General features: G+C 28.9%; 1 protein-coding gene across 13 annotated transcripts in view; it reads left to right on the top strand.

Annotated features, from left to right (window-relative positions):
* Positions 1-16,516, top strand: part of LOC138320406 (voltage-dependent calcium channel type A subunit alpha-1-like) — a 164,201-nt gene that overhangs the window by 94,515 nt on the left and 53,170 nt on the right. For all 13 annotated transcript variants that reach the window (XM_069263358.1, XM_069263357.1, XM_069263361.1 and 10 more), the window contains 5 exons: positions 1,081-1,184; positions 7,103-7,218; positions 10,626-10,685; positions 15,614-15,727; positions 16,263-16,350. In XM_069263358.1, the coding sequence (XP_069119459.1) occupies positions 1,081-1,184; positions 7,103-7,218; positions 10,626-10,685; positions 15,614-15,727; positions 16,263-16,350 (482 nt within the window). The remainder of the gene's footprint in view (positions 1-1,080; positions 1,185-7,102; positions 7,219-10,625; positions 10,686-15,613; positions 15,728-16,262; positions 16,351-16,516) is intronic.

The following is a 16,516-nucleotide window of genomic DNA, read 5'->3' as shown; positions in this document are numbered from 1 at the left end:
TTGGAATTGGAGAATAACATCTATTTAATTGGATTTATCTTTCTCTCAAGTGATCACATATTTCCATATTAAGTCATTTTAGCTTTGATTTGCATAAATGATCTTTTTTCTCTGATGACTGAAAAAGACTGGCTATCCGGTTAACTTTCATAGTAGTACAATGAAGTTACATTAACAAAGCTAATCAATTAGCAAGCACATTTGTAATTTATGAGTAGGTACTGATGGTATATCTATTGTTTCTGTTAGATAACATTTCTCTGTTGTATTGATGTGTTTCACTGTTAATACAAATAGGTATAATATGAGCACAGCCTTGTGGCCAGGCCAAAGGTGATGGTGATGATATTCATCAGGCATACAGTTATACTTTTTCGTAATGTCAGTTTTCGAAATACAATAATTTATAAAAATCTGTCTGTTCTTGAGGCAAAGAGTGTATAGTTTTATTTCATAATTAGTGAATATTGGAGACTTGTTCATTAACATTACAATTAACATTATCTGGCTGTTCCTCTGTGATTTTTAATACCCTATACAGGGATGAAAATGTTCAGCCGATTGGCTGATTTCAGCCTCTTTGACTATCAGAAAATAGGTACCTGGTATATGTAATTCCATATAATTATCCCCCAAAACATAAATTTCAGCCTTTTTCAGAATTTTTCCATTTTCATCTCTGCCTATATGACACAGTTATTTAATTTCATGATTTAGATATTTGGCTCTGTCATGTATAAAACACTTTCATGTCAATGTTTTCTTGTAAATTTTGTTCCTATGAAATACACAAAATCTCAAATGAAAATAACTTTTTAATAAGTCGATCTACTGTAACAGTTAATCTTGTTTACAACACATCAAATTAAACTGATTCACAATTTGGTAATGAATCATATCATTTTATGATATTGTTGTATATATTACTTGGATACTGTTTTGCTATCTAACATTACTGTATGTATGTGTTATAATGTTGGGTAAATACAGTCTAATTCTATGGTAAAATGGTAATTGGAATTTAATGATACATTTCTTTCATTACAGAGTATCATCTAACCATGCTATTTTATTTTACAGACAAATGATGCCTTTGGGCCTTTATTCAATTGGATCTACTTTTACCCACTCATCATCCTAGGATCATTTTTCATGCTCAATTTAGTATTAGGAGTCCTCAGTGGGTAAGTACATCTGTCTGTCTATATGTCCTATCAATCTATTACATCTGTCTGTCTATATGTCCTATCAATCTACATCTGTCTGTCTGTATGTCTTATCAATCTATAACATCTGTCTGTCTGTATGTCCTATCAATCTATTACATCTGTCTGTCTATATGTCCTATCAATCTATAACATCTGTCTGTCTGTATGTCCTATCAATCTATTACATCTGTCTGTCTGTATGTCCTATCAATCTATTACATCTGTCTGTCTATATGTCCTATCAATCTATTACATCTGTCTGTCTATATGTCCTATCAATCTATTACATCTGTCTGTCTATATGTCCTATCAATCTATTACATCTGTCTGTCTATATGTCCTATCAATCTATTACATCTGTCTGTCTATATGTCCTATCAATCTACATCTGTCTGTCTGTATGTCTTATCAATCTATAACATCTGTCTGTCTGTATGTCCTATCAATCTATTACATCTGTCTGTCTATATGTCCTATCAATCTATAACATCTGTCTGTCTGTATGTCCTATCAATCTATTACATCTGTCTGTCTGTATGTCCTATCAATCTATTACATCTGTCTGTCTATATGTCCTATCAATCTATTACATCTGTCTGTCTATATGTCCTATCAATCTATTACATCTGTCTGTCTATATGTCCTATCAATCTATTACATCTGTCTGTCTATATGTCCTATCAATCTATTACATCTGTCTGTCTGTATGTCCTATCAATCTATTACATCTGTCTGTCTATATGTCCTATCAATCTATTACATCTGTCTGTCTATATGTCCTATCAATCTATTACATCTGTCTGTCTGTATGTCTTATCAATCTATAACATCTGTCTGTCTATATGTCCTATCAATCTATAACATCTGTCTGTCTGAATGTCCTATCAATCTATTACATCTGTCTGTCTATATGTCCTATCAATCTATTACATCTGTCTGTCTATATGTCCTATCAATCTATTACATCTGTCTGTCTATATGTCCTATCAATCTATTACATCTGTCTGTCTATATGTCCTATCAATCTACATCTGTCTGTCTGTATGTCTTATCAATCTATAACATCTGTCTGTCTGTATGTCCTATCAATCTATTACATCTGTCTGTCTATATGTCCTATCAATCTATAACATCTGTCTGTCTATATGTCCTATCAATCTATTACATCTGTCTGTCTGTATGTCTTATCAATCTATATACATCTGTCTGTCTGTATGTCCTATCAATCTATTACATCTGTCTGTCTATATGTCCTATCAATCTATAACATCTGTCTGTCTGTATGTCCTATCAATCTATTACATCTGTCTGTCTGTATGTCCTATCAATCTATTACATCTGTCTGTCTATATGTCCTATCAATCTATTACATCTGTCTGTCTATATGTCCTATCAATCTATTACATCTGTCTGTCTATATGTCCTATCAATCTATTACATCTGTCTGTCTATATGTCCTATCAATCTATTACATCTGTCTGTCTGTATGTCCTATCAATCTATTACATCTGTCTGTCTATATGTCCTATCAATCTATTACATCTGTCTGTCTATATGTCCTATCAATCTATTACATCTGTCTGTCTGTATGTCTTATCAATCTATAACATCTGTCTGTCTATATGTCCTATCAATCTATAACATCTGTCTGTCTGTATGTCCTATCAATCTATTACATCTGTCTGTCTATATGTCCTATCAATCTATTACATCTGTCTGTCTATATGTCCTATCAATCTATTACATCTGTCTGTCTATATGTCCTATCAATCTATTACATCTGTTCCTGTCTATATGTCCCTATCAATCTACATCTGTCTGTCTGTATGTCTTATCAATCTATAACATCTGTCTGTCTGTATGTCCTATCAATCTATTACATCTGTCTGTCTATATGTCCTATCAATCTATTACATCTGTCTGTCTATATGTCCTATCAATCTATTACATCTGTCTGTCTATATGTCCTATCAATCTATTACATCTGTCTGTCTATATGTCCTATCAATCTATTACATCTGTCTGTCTATATGTCCTATCAATCTACATCTGTCTGTCTGTATGTCTTATCAATCTATAACATCTGTCTGTCTGTATGTCCTATCAATCTATTACATCTGTCTGTCTATATGTCCTATCAATCTATAACATCTGTCTGTCTGTATGTCCTATCAATCTATTACATCTGTCTGTCTGTATGTCCTATCAATCTATTACATCTGTCTGTCTATATGTCCTATCAATCTATTACATCTGTCTGTCTATATGTCCTATCAATCTATTACATCTGTCTGTCTATATGTCCTATCAATCTATTACATCTGTCTGTCTATATGTCCTATCAATCTATTACATCTGTCTGTCTGTATGTCCTATCAATCTATTACATCTGTCTGTCTATATGTCCTATCAATCTATTACATCTGTCTGTCTATATGTCCTATCAATCTATTACATCTGTCTGTCTGTATGTCTTATCAATCTATAACATCTGTCTGTCTATATGTCCTATCAATCTATAACATCTGTCTGTCTGAATGTCCTATCAATCTATTACATCTGTCTGTCTATATGTCCTATCAATCTATTACATCTGTCTGTCTATATGTCCTATCAATCTATTACATCTGTCTGTCTATATGTCCTATCAATCTATTACATCTGTCTGTCTATATGTCCTATCAATCTACATCTGTCTGTCTGTATGTCTTATCAATCTATAACATCTGTCTGTCTGTATGTCCTATCAATCTATTACATCTGTCTGTCTATATGTCCTATCAATCTATAACATCTGTCTGTCTATATGTCCTATCAATCTATTACATCTGTCTGTCTGTATGTCTTATCAATCTATAACATCTGTCTGTCTGTATGTCCTATCAATCTATTACATCTGTCTGTCTATATGTCCTATCAATCTATAACATCTGTCTGTCTGTATGTCCTATCAATCTATTACATCTGTCTGTCTGTATGTCCTATCAATCTATTACATCTGTCTGTCTATATGTCCTATCAATCTATTACATCTGTCTGTCTATATGTCCTATCAATCTATTACATCTGTCTGTCTATATGTCCTATCAATCTATTACATCTGTCTGTCTATATGTCCTATCAATCTATTACATCTGTCTGTCTGTATGTCCTATCAATCTATTACATCTGTCTGTCTATATGTCCTATCAATCTATTACATCTGTCTGTCTATATGTCCTATCAATCTATTACATCTGTCTGTCTGTATGTCTTATCAATCTATAACATCTGTCTGTCTATATGTCCTATCAATCTATAACATCTGTCTGTCTGAATGTCCTATCAATCTATTACATCTGTCTGTCTATATGTCCTATCAATCTATTACATCTGTCTGTCTATATGTCCTATCAATCTATTACATCTGTCTGTCTATATGTCCTATCAATCTATTACATCTGTCTGTCTATATGTCCTATCAATCTACATCTGTCTGTCTGTATGTCTTATCAATCTATAACATCTGTCTGTCTGTATGTCCTATCAATCTATTACATCTGTCTGTCTATATGGCCTATCAATCTATAACATCTGTCTGTCTGTATGTCCTATCAATCTATTACATCTGTCTGTCTGTATGTCCTATCAATCTATTACATCTCTCTGTCTATATGTCCTATCAATCTATTACATCTGTCTGTCTATATGTCCTATCAATCTATTACATCTGTCTGTCTATATGTCCTATCAATCTATTACATCTGTCTGTCTGTATGTCCTATCAATCTACATCTGTCTGTCTGTATGTCCTATCAATCTATTACATCTGTCTGTCTGTATGTCCTATCAATCTACATTTGTCATGTTTGTATGTCCCATCAATCTATTACATCTGTCTGTCTGTATGTCCTATCAATCTACATTTGTCTGTCTGTATGTCCTATCAATCTATTACATCCGTCTGTCTATATGTCCATTCAATCTACATCTGTCTGTCTGTATGTCTTATCAATCTATTACATCTGTCCTATCAATCTATTACTTCTGTCTGTCTATATGTTCGTCAGTCTATTACATCTGTCTGTCTGTATGTCCTATCAATCTATTACTTCTGTCTGTCTCTATGTCCTATCAATCTATTACATCTGTCTGTCTATATGTCCGTCAATCTATTACATCTCTCTGTCTGTATGTTCTATCAATCTATTACATCTGTCTGTCTATATGTCCTATCAATCTATTACATCTGTCTGTCTGTATATCCATTCAGTCTATTACATCGGTTTGTCTGTATGTTCTATCAGTCCATTAATTATATTGATGGAAAAGTTTGATTTTGTTAAGTATTAAATGACCCAAAGTAAAATGATTAGTTGAGTCTTAGCTCAATTCCAAAACAAAATATTTTTTACATTATTCAATTAATCTTCTAATTTTTCTATTTCCAAATTCATTGGCATCAGATAGTGTATGTCAATAGGATTGGACTTGAAGCATATTAAATGATAGTCAAAAGGGAGGTAACTCTCTGATGATTTACTTCATCCTTATATACAAGTATACCGCATCTTTTATCAACAGATATGTAATTTGAATACTTAGAATTACACTTATCGGTAACTGAGTTTGACCATGATCATACTGACTTCAACTAGTTACTTTATTTGTTCCCTGAAAAAGTCAGGATCTTGGATATCCATAAACAATACATTAAGAAATATTCTCTCTTAATCTGCTTTTTTGTGATGAAAAAATATAATATTATTAAGTAATCACAGGCAAAAGAGTTCAGATAAAACTGATCACTTAATAGCATTGAGGAGTGTACCCATATCTTTAATGGCCATTTTGTTTTTTGTTATTTTCTAAAACACCAGGAACCATATATTACGATTTCTGATATGACAGGATTTGTCAAGTTTATTTTACCTGCTAATTAACAATTGATATATAACATTACAAGCATGCTATATTCTGTTATAGTTTTGAATCCTTAATGACCTAAAGTAGTAAACTGAAGAATTTCTGTCTATACATATAGAGACGAGTTCATCAGCCTCTTGCGACATCAACACTATGAAACCTAGCTTTGAAATGTAAATCAATATTTTAGAAAAAAAAACAAGCTTTTGTTTTATCGCAGGCATCAATATGGACTAGAACACTGTCCTAGATTACGATTAGGTTTCCTCAACCTGCTAAACCTGTACATGCTTATTGATCTGCTGGCAGTGGTTACATGGCAGAGCGTACACTGCCAACACACACTCATGGCCAGGAACCCCTGCCAGGCCATTGGTTTCACCAAGCACCATTCAAGCTGCCTTTTTGTTTCTTTTTTCTCCTCAGTTCTTGATGTTGTAATTATTTGCCATGCCTGAACGTGTTACACAAGTTTTTGATGAATACTTGAACCAAACATAACTAAGTCAGTCATAACATGGCCTGAATTCTCTTAATATAGTAAAATGCATCGGTGGAGGGCGTAAATATACAAAAAAATTAAAAATTTCCTCGATAATTATGACCTTGGACAGTACAAACTATTATCAAATTTTTACCAAAACATCAAAATAATTTCTAATCTCCATCCATGCAGACATGAGATTCTATAAAGGGCCTCTCAGACATATAATGTTATCTATGTTCATCAATGTAAAAACATTTGTATTAGGTCTCCATCAGTAAAAGTAGACATGAAGCAGATAGTATGTATAAAGGTCAAGGTCAAAGTATTGCAAGGTGTCTCAAGGTCATGAGGAAGTAGGTCAATCTGAAAGTCATATTGTGGTGGCAAGTAAAAAATCATAAGTGTCAGTCTTTTAAAATTGTGATCATCGATCCTAACTCACAAATCTGAAAAAGAAATCTTAGAATACTTGTACTCATTTTAAAATTTGTCTACTTTGTAGTGAATTTGCCAAAGAAAGAGAGAGAGTTGAAAACCGCCGTGCTTTCTTCAAATTACGCAGACATCAACAAATACAAAGGGAGCTAGAAGGATATTTAAATTGGATACTGAAAGCAGGTAATGCCATATATAAAGTGTGGTAGTCAGTGTATTAATACAATGTATATGCTGAAACAAAAGTGTCAACCTGGCACCCCGCTTGTCTCCCCTGTTGCCTGGTAACATTGCCATGGTTTACTGGTCTAACAATTATGTATGATTTAGATTTAATACTTATTGTGAAACATAAAAAATAGCAATAGCATTGTGAGTAACAAATTACCAAAAATGTTAATGAAAAGTCATAAATACAAAATTGATTTTTTTCAGTTAATACATTTTAAGGACATTTTTATTATATGACAATTTCTTAATTTGTTAAAAAAATGAAAATTAATTAAGGAAATATGATAAAAGCATACAGCTTCATTTCAATGACACATGTTATACATTAGGAAAAATATAAGTTTCTTGATGATGAGAGCAATATATTAGTAGACGTCTTTGCTGATATGTACTTGTATCTCGATCTACATCAAGAAAATAAATATTAATAGAAAAGTTCTGTGAGACTAGCTCTGAACTTCATCCAATTGATCTGACTGGGATGTGGTACAACTTCTTATTTAATCATAGCTTAACAACAGTTTTCTTTGCCTAAAATTAAGTATCCATTTGCATGGTACAGAATGCAAAATCCAATTAAGTCTCAATAGCTTGTTAAATTGATTAATCACACTTGTGAATGAATCAACTACAATCTGCAATTTCCTTTCTAATTTAATACTTCTTTTAAGAATTGCAGGCTATTTTTATATACAGTTTAATATAAATTCCAACAAATTGTTTCAGATGACTTTCAGTGATCACTTTAAACTAATCTTGTTCTTGTATTTGCTAATTGAATTCTCTTGAAAATTCATGGTAAAATGAACTTAAGTCTCTTTTAGAATATTTTGGTTTCATATGTTTAATATTTAATTGTTCTTCACAGCAAGTTATATGTGTGTGATCTGTGGCAATTTTAACATACAACATATAGCTGCAGTAAAAAATAAAGAGAAAAAAACCTAGTACATAAAAGTTGTCCAATATACCAAAATATTTAATGTTGCTTTTTTACTGGTGTGCCACTAACAAATATGAAATTTTAATTCTTGTGCTTACAATTGCTAACACAGAGGAGGGTATGTTATAAATCATATGTTTGCAAGTCATTTCTTTTTGAGAATGAGTGATCTTAACACACATTCTTAGTAAAAATGTCTGTTCAGAAGTTTTGTTAAACTAAATGGTGGCATACATGTACTTCACAAATATTTATTTGTTTTATTTATTTTAATGCTTATTTACCTAATTTGGTTAAAGCAATAATTTATTCTATGTTGACCCTGCATTCTCTGACATTTTACCTACCAGGTATATAGACCAATAATTGCTTCCTCTGGTGTAATAGTCTTTTGAACAGACATTTTTACTAAAAAATAGATGCAAAGAAATTTTCTTGTTGTCAATTTTTGTGTACTACTTTTTCAAAACACTGAGAGCACACCTCTTGTGGCTGGAAGGTGCTACTGTAACAGTTTATGTTCTTGTCTATATTCTACACTCTATACATCTCTATATAAACCAATGAATTAAAATTTATGATGGGAGCTAATCTGATATTATTTTACCTTTAAATTAAATCTAATCTCTAGATATAGAATTCGAATAGGGAAGATATCACATTGATCAGGAAAAAGTATTAGGAGAAATCCTATTCCAGTAAAGTTTTATCAGTAACCATAGTAACATACTGTAACCATGGTAGTGTTATAGTAGCGCAGTGTTGCTTGTAATCTTCATCACCAAAATGAGAGTTTACTTCTCCTCTAAAACATCCTCTTCCATGCTTTTATAATTAAAAGCTTTTGTTGTTTTATATCCAAATGAAGCATCAATGAATATGCTTTCTGTTAAGGCTTTACAATATTTTAGCTTTTTGGTTTTTGCATGTGTACAAATGGCTGTGTAAGCTGAATATGTTACATTATGCAGTAGATCAAGTTAAGTCTGGAGAAATAACTCAGACTTGTTTACATAAATAATCCAATTCAAACCAAGAAACAGAACATTTTCTAAACCTTCTCCTGGATCACAACTTCTAAAGTGTATTTCCTTTTACCTTGACATTTTCTTGAATCATTTTTTTTGTGACATGAACCTCAAGGTCAAGGTCTATTAAGTGATTTTTCCGTTCTTGTTGCTGGTTTTTTTTAATTGCCTTTAAAATAGAAATGGCAAAAACAATAGATTTTGTGGTAAAGCTAGCACTTGACTCACCTATCACAGTGTGCAATGTAATCACATGTACATTTAATTCAGTTATTAAACTTTCAAACTTCAGATGTGTTCCAGGGTGATGTCATAATTTAATCCACTTTTTTTAAACAATGAAAGTGGAAATTTTTCATTCAAACAGAATATGAATATTTGTCTTGCTCTGTTAAATGTGTACACTCTAATTGGTTGCATGTGTTGCACACACTCACACACATCTTTATAGTGTTTTTAGTAATCACACCTACTTTTATACTTCTTTCTACAGCCTCATTTGAATAATAAATTATGAAATAGGGTTTGCTTTCTCATTGTTTTTTCCAGAAAACTGAATTCATTTGGAGATTATAGATAATCCTTTAGAGTTAGAGTTTAATTAAAAATTGTTTGATACAGTTTCAAGTTATTATTGAATATACAGTATTATGCTCCAGGGCTTTTTTCTTGGTAAGAAAGTGTAACGAAATGGGTTTTAGGGTACAAAACTATAGATTATAGCCATTATATATACATATGTAGTAAACACTATTGCTAATGTTAACAATAAACAGAATACAATTGATGCCATTGTTTTTTACTATCAGATGCACATCTTTTAATAGTTTTAGTATTTACATATACATACGTGTATGTACTTTAGATGCATGTGACATTTTCTGATCATTTGTAACAACTTTGAAATGTAAAACGTGTGTATTCAATGTATCTGTCTTTATGTTACCTATATATAACTACTGCAGGTGACTCACATGTTCAATGTGCATGTGTATAAAGTTATACTGCATGCTGTTGTACATGTATTCCTGGTACTTGGATCTTTTGGAAGGATGTGATATGGATTACTTAATACAGATTCCTCTGAATCTATCTTTTAATTATTTACATACCCTTTTCATCTAATTTATAGGCAATATATTGTCTTATTTTTACTTTGTTTTTAAAAATTTCTTTATTCAACAAAAATTCCTAAAACAGAGCTTTCAAAATTTGTCAGGATTCCAATTCCAATCTTTCTATCTACCATTTGATGCATATTATATTAGTCATATAGAAAATATACAAACACATTTCTGGTGCATGTATGTTTAATTCTCTAACTCTATTATTATATTATTCTACAGATTATAAAGTTTACACTTGGTGTTGACTGTTTTATCTTACAGAGGAAGTTATACTTAACGAAGAAAGAACGACAGATGAAGATAAAATTAGAATAATAGAAGGTATGTTCAGTTACAGATAATAAATGATAGAAGATATATTCAGTTACAGTATATAAATAATAGAAGGTATGTTCAGTTACAGTATATAAATAATAGAAGGTATGTTCAGTTACAGCATATAAATAATAGAAGGTATGTCAGTTACAGTATATAAATAATAGAAGGTATGTTCAGTTACAGTATATAAATAATAGAAGGTATGTCAGTTACAGTATATAAATAATAGAAGGTATGTTCAGTTACAGTATATAAATAATAGAAGGTATGTTCAGTTACAGTATATAAATAATAGAAGATATGTTCAGTTACAGTATATAAATAATAGAAGGTATGTCAGTTACAGTATATAAATAATAGAAGATATGTTCAGTTACAGTATATAAATAATAGAAGGTATGTTCAGTTACAGTATATAAATAATAGAAGATATGTTCAGTTACAGTATATAAATAATAGAAGGTATGTCAGTTACAGTATATAAATAATAGAAGATATGTTCAGTTACAGTATATAAATAATAGAAGATATGTTCAGTTACAGTATATAAATAATAGAAGATATGTTTAGTTACAGTATATAAATAATAGAAGGTATGTCAGTTACAGTATATATAAATAATAGAAGATATGTTCAGTTACAGTATATAAATAATAGAAGATATATTCAGTTACAGTATATAAATAATAGAAGATTTGTTCAGTTACAGTATATAAATAATAGAAGGTATGTCAGTTACAGTATATAAATAATAGAAGATATATTCAGTTACAGTATATAAATAATAGAAGGTATGTCAGTTACAGTATATAAATAATAGAAGATATGTTCAGTTACAGTATATAAATAATAGAAGATATATTCAGTTACAGTATATAAATAATATAAGATATATTCAGTTACAGTATATAAATAATAGAAGGTATGTTCAGTTACAGTATATAAATAATAGAAAGTATGTTCAGTTACAGTATATAAATAATAGAAGATATATTCAGTTACAGTATATAAATAGTAGAAGATATGTTCAGTTACAGTATATAAATAGTAGAAGATATATTCAGTTACAGTATATAAATAATAGAAGATATATTCAGTTACAGTATATAAATAGTAGAAGATATATTCAGTTACAGTATATAAATAATAGAAGGTATGTTCAGTTACAGTATATAAATAATAGAAGATATGTTCAGTTAAAGTATATAAATAATAGAAGGTATGTTCAGTTACAGTATATAAATAATAGAAGATATGTTCAGTTACAGTATATAAATAATAGAAGATATATTTCAGTTACAGTATATAAATAATAGAAGGTATGTTCAGTTACAGTATATAAATAATAGAAAGTATGTTCAGTTACAGTATATAAATAATAGAAAGTATGTTCAGTTACAGTATATAAATAATAGAAGATATATTCAGTTACAGTATACAAATAGTAGAAGATATGTTCAGTTACAGTATATAAATAATAGAAGGTATGTTCAGTTACAGTATATAAATAATAGAAGGTATGTTCAGTTACTGTATATAAATAATAGAAGATATGTTCAGTTACTGTATATAAATAATAGACGGTATGTCAGTTACAGTATATAAATAATAGAAGATATATTCAGTTACAGTATATAAATAATAGAAGGTATGTCAGTTACAGTATATAAATAATAGAAGGTATGTCAGTTACAGTATATAAATAATAGAAGGTATGTTCAGTTACTGTATATAAATAATAGAAGGTATGTTCAGTTACTGTATATAAATAATAGAAGGTATGTTCAGTTACAGTATATAAATAATAGAAGATATGTTCAGTTACAGTATATAAATAATAGAAGATATGTTCAGTTACAGTATATAAATAATAGAATATATATTCAGTTACAGTATATAAATAATAGAAGATATGTTCAGTTACTGTATATAAATAATAGAAGGTATGTTCAGTTACAGTATATAAATAATAGAATATATATTCAGTTACAGTATATAAATAATAGAAGATATGTTCAGTTACTGTATATAAATAATAGAAGGTATGTCAGTTACAGATAATAAATAATAGAATATATATTCAGTTACAGTATATAAATAATAGAAGATATGTTCAGTTACTGTATATAAATAATAGAAGGTATGTCAGTTACAGATAATAAATAATAGAAGGTATGTTCAGTTACAGTATATAAATAATAGAAGATATGTTCAGTTACTGTATATAAATAATAGAAAGTATGTTCAGTTACAGTATATAAATAGTAGAAGATATATTCAGTTGCAGTATATAAATAATAGAAGATATGTTCAGTTACAGTATATAAATAATAGAAGATATATTCAGTTACAGTATATAAATAATAGAAGGTATGTTCAGTTACAGTATATAAATAATAGAAAGTATGTTCAGTTACAGTATATAAATAATAGAAGATATATTCAGTTACAGTATATAAATAATAGAAGATATGTTAAGTTACAGTATATAAATAATAGAAGGTATGTTCAGTTACAGTATGTAAATAATAGAAGATATGTTCAGTTACTGTATATAAATAATAGAAGGTATGTCAGTTACAGTATATAAATAATAGAAGATATGTTCAGTTACAGTATATAAATAATAGAAGGTATGTTCAGTTACAGTATATAAATAATAGAAGATATATTCAGTTACAGTATATAAATAATAGAAGGTATGTTCAGTTACAGTATATAAATAGTAGAAGGTATGTTCAGTTACAGTATATAAATAATAGAAGATATATTCAGTTACAGTATATAAATAGTAGAAGATATGTTCAGTTACAGTATATAAATAATAGAAGGTATGTTCAGTTACAGTATATAAATAATAGAAGATGTATTCAGTTACAGTATATAAATAATAGAAGGTATGTTCAGTTACAGTATATAAATAATAGAAGATGTATTCAGTTACAGTATATTAAGTATATAAATAATAGAAGATATGTTCAGTTACAGTATATAAATAATAGAAGATGTATTCAGTTACAGTATATAAATAATAGAAGATATGTTCAGTTACAGTATATAAATAATAGAAGGTATGTTCAGTTACAGTATATAAATAATAGAAGATATATTCAGTTACAGTATATAAATAATAGAAGATATATTCAGTTACTGTATATAAATAATAGAAGGTATGTCAGTTACAGTATATAAATAATAGAAGATATGTTCAGTTACAGTATATAAATAGTAGAAGATATGTTCAGTTACAGTATATAAATAGTAGAAGATATGTTCAGTTACTGTATATAAATAATAGAATATATATTCAGTTACTGTATATAAATAATAGAAGGTATGTCAAGTACAGTATATAAATAATAGAAGATATATTCAGTTACAGTATATAAATAGTAGAAGATATGTTCAGTTACAGTATATAAATAATAGAAGGTATGTCAGTTACAGTATATAAATAATAGAAGATATGTTCAGTTACTGTATATAAATAATAGAAGGTATGTTCAGTTACAGTATATAAATAATAGAAGATATGTTCAGTTACTGTATATAAATAATAGAAGGTATGTCAGTTACAGTATATAAATAATAGAAGATATGTTCAGTTACTGTATATAAATAATAGAAGGTATGTCAGTTACAGTATATAAATAATAGAAGATATGTTCAGTTACAGTATATAAATAATAGAAGATATGTTCAGTTACAGTATATAAATAATAGAAGGTATGTCAGTTACAGCATATAAATAATAGAAGATATATTCAGTTACAGTATATAAATAATAGAAGGTATGTTCAGTTACAGTATATAAATAATAGAAAGTATGTTCAGTTACAGTATATAAATAATAGAAGATATGTTCAGTTACTGTATATAAATAATAGAAGGTATGTCAGTTACAGTATATAAATAATAGAAGATATGTTCAGTTACAGTATATAAATAATAGAAGATATATTCAGTTACAGTATATAAATAATAGAAGATATGTTCAGTTACTGTATATAAATAATAGAAGGTATGTTCAGTTACTGTATATAAATAATAGAAGATATATTCAGTTACAGTATATAAATAATAGAAGATATGTTCAGTTACTGTATATAAATAATAGAAGGTATGTTCAGTTACAGTATATAAATAATAGAAGATATGTTCAGTTACAGTATATAAATAATAGAAGATATGTTCAGTTACTGTATATAAATAATAGAAGGTATGTTCAGTTACAGTATATAAATAATAGAAGATATGTTCAGTTACTGTATATAAATAATAGAAGGTATGTCAGTTACAGTATATAAATAATAGAAGATATATTCAGTTACAGTATATAAATAATAGAAGGTATGTTCAGTTACAGTATATAAATAATAGAAGATATGTTCAGTTACTGTATATAAATAATAGAAGGTATGTTCAGTTTCAGTATATAAATAATAGAAGATATGTTCAGTTACTGTATATAAATAATAGAAGGTATGTCAGTTACAGTATATAAATAATAGAAGATATATTCAGTTACAGTATATAAATAATAGAAGGTATGTTCAGTTACAGTATACAAATAATAGAAGATATATTCAGTTACAGTATATAAATAATAGAAGGTATGTTCAGTTACAGTATATAAATAGTAGAAGATATATTCAGTTACAGTATATAATTACATTGTTGAATTTACAGTTAACTAGAACTCATATTATTAAAATATCTTACTTATTGTACAGTATTTTGTTTTCACAACCTATTTTTCTATATTATATTCAAGTATATGTTATGTATTTATATAAATTTACTGTCAACTTTGTTTTTTTAAACTCTTGCTAAAACACAGCTTCACTATTTAGATATTTTAACTATTTTATATCCTTGGAACTGTAACACAGGTTTGTTATAATGATGAATGATGAAAACTTGCCTTATAGCCAGAAGACAGGCCGCAGTGAGAAAAGTGAAACAGATCAAAGAAGGGAGAGACACTAGTGATGAAAATAACGAAGACAATGACGATGATTTATTATCAGAAATTAATATACATTGTAAGTATATTCACATTTACATATAATATGGTATTCATTCAAAGTACATAAGCTTTCATCATATACTGGCTTGATAACATATTACAGTTTTAATTGAGACTCAGTACAAGTATTATATGAATTATATACATTTACATGTATACATTTTCTGGAACGATAAATAAACATTAATATGGAAAAACAATTATATTGATGAGGAAGTTTGATTAGTTTCACAGCTACACCACAGTGTCTGCAATGCAAGCAGCTTCTAATATTCAAGGCTGTTAAATAAATATTGAGGAAAGTGAGGCTCAGGCTTAATTGGACTAAATTTAAGCCTCTCAAAAAGAAATTTGTAAAAAAATTAAATTGAGAAACTATATGACATTTATGTTTTCATTGAATAAAGAATTAGATACAAGGGACTGTTTTATTTCAAGTTGTATCTTTGAAAATTAGGAGGGTGCTTATATGTACACTTGTTTTGTCTGTTACAATACAACAGTATACAGACCTTACCTTAGTGGTCTAATGTTGATGACTTTCTGTTCAGCAAACTCTTTAGGGGGTAGAACATTAGCAAGTAGAAGAGCCTCTGGAGGCCGTTTTTCATCATTTTGGCGTGCAGAAAAAAGATTCAGGTAGGTGGCTGCTTTAGTTCAAACATGGATTTATTTCTCCCTTCATAAAATGTTAGGTTATGTAGTGTTAAAAATGTCCATCTAGATCTGTCCCTGGCTTTGTGTCTCATCCTGTTCGTATTTCTTTTGAAATCTTTCAGTGTTTGGTACGTTACCATCAGTATAA

Source organism: Argopecten irradians, chromosome 4, assembly GCF_041381155.1.
Source record: "Argopecten irradians isolate NY chromosome 4, Ai_NY, whole genome shotgun sequence".
NCBI classification, from domain to species: Eukaryota; Metazoa; Mollusca; class Bivalvia; order Pectinida; family Pectinidae; genus Argopecten; species Argopecten irradians.
The sequence above is the reverse complement of the archived record's forward strand: the minus strand, read 5'-3'. Positions and strand labels throughout refer to the sequence as shown.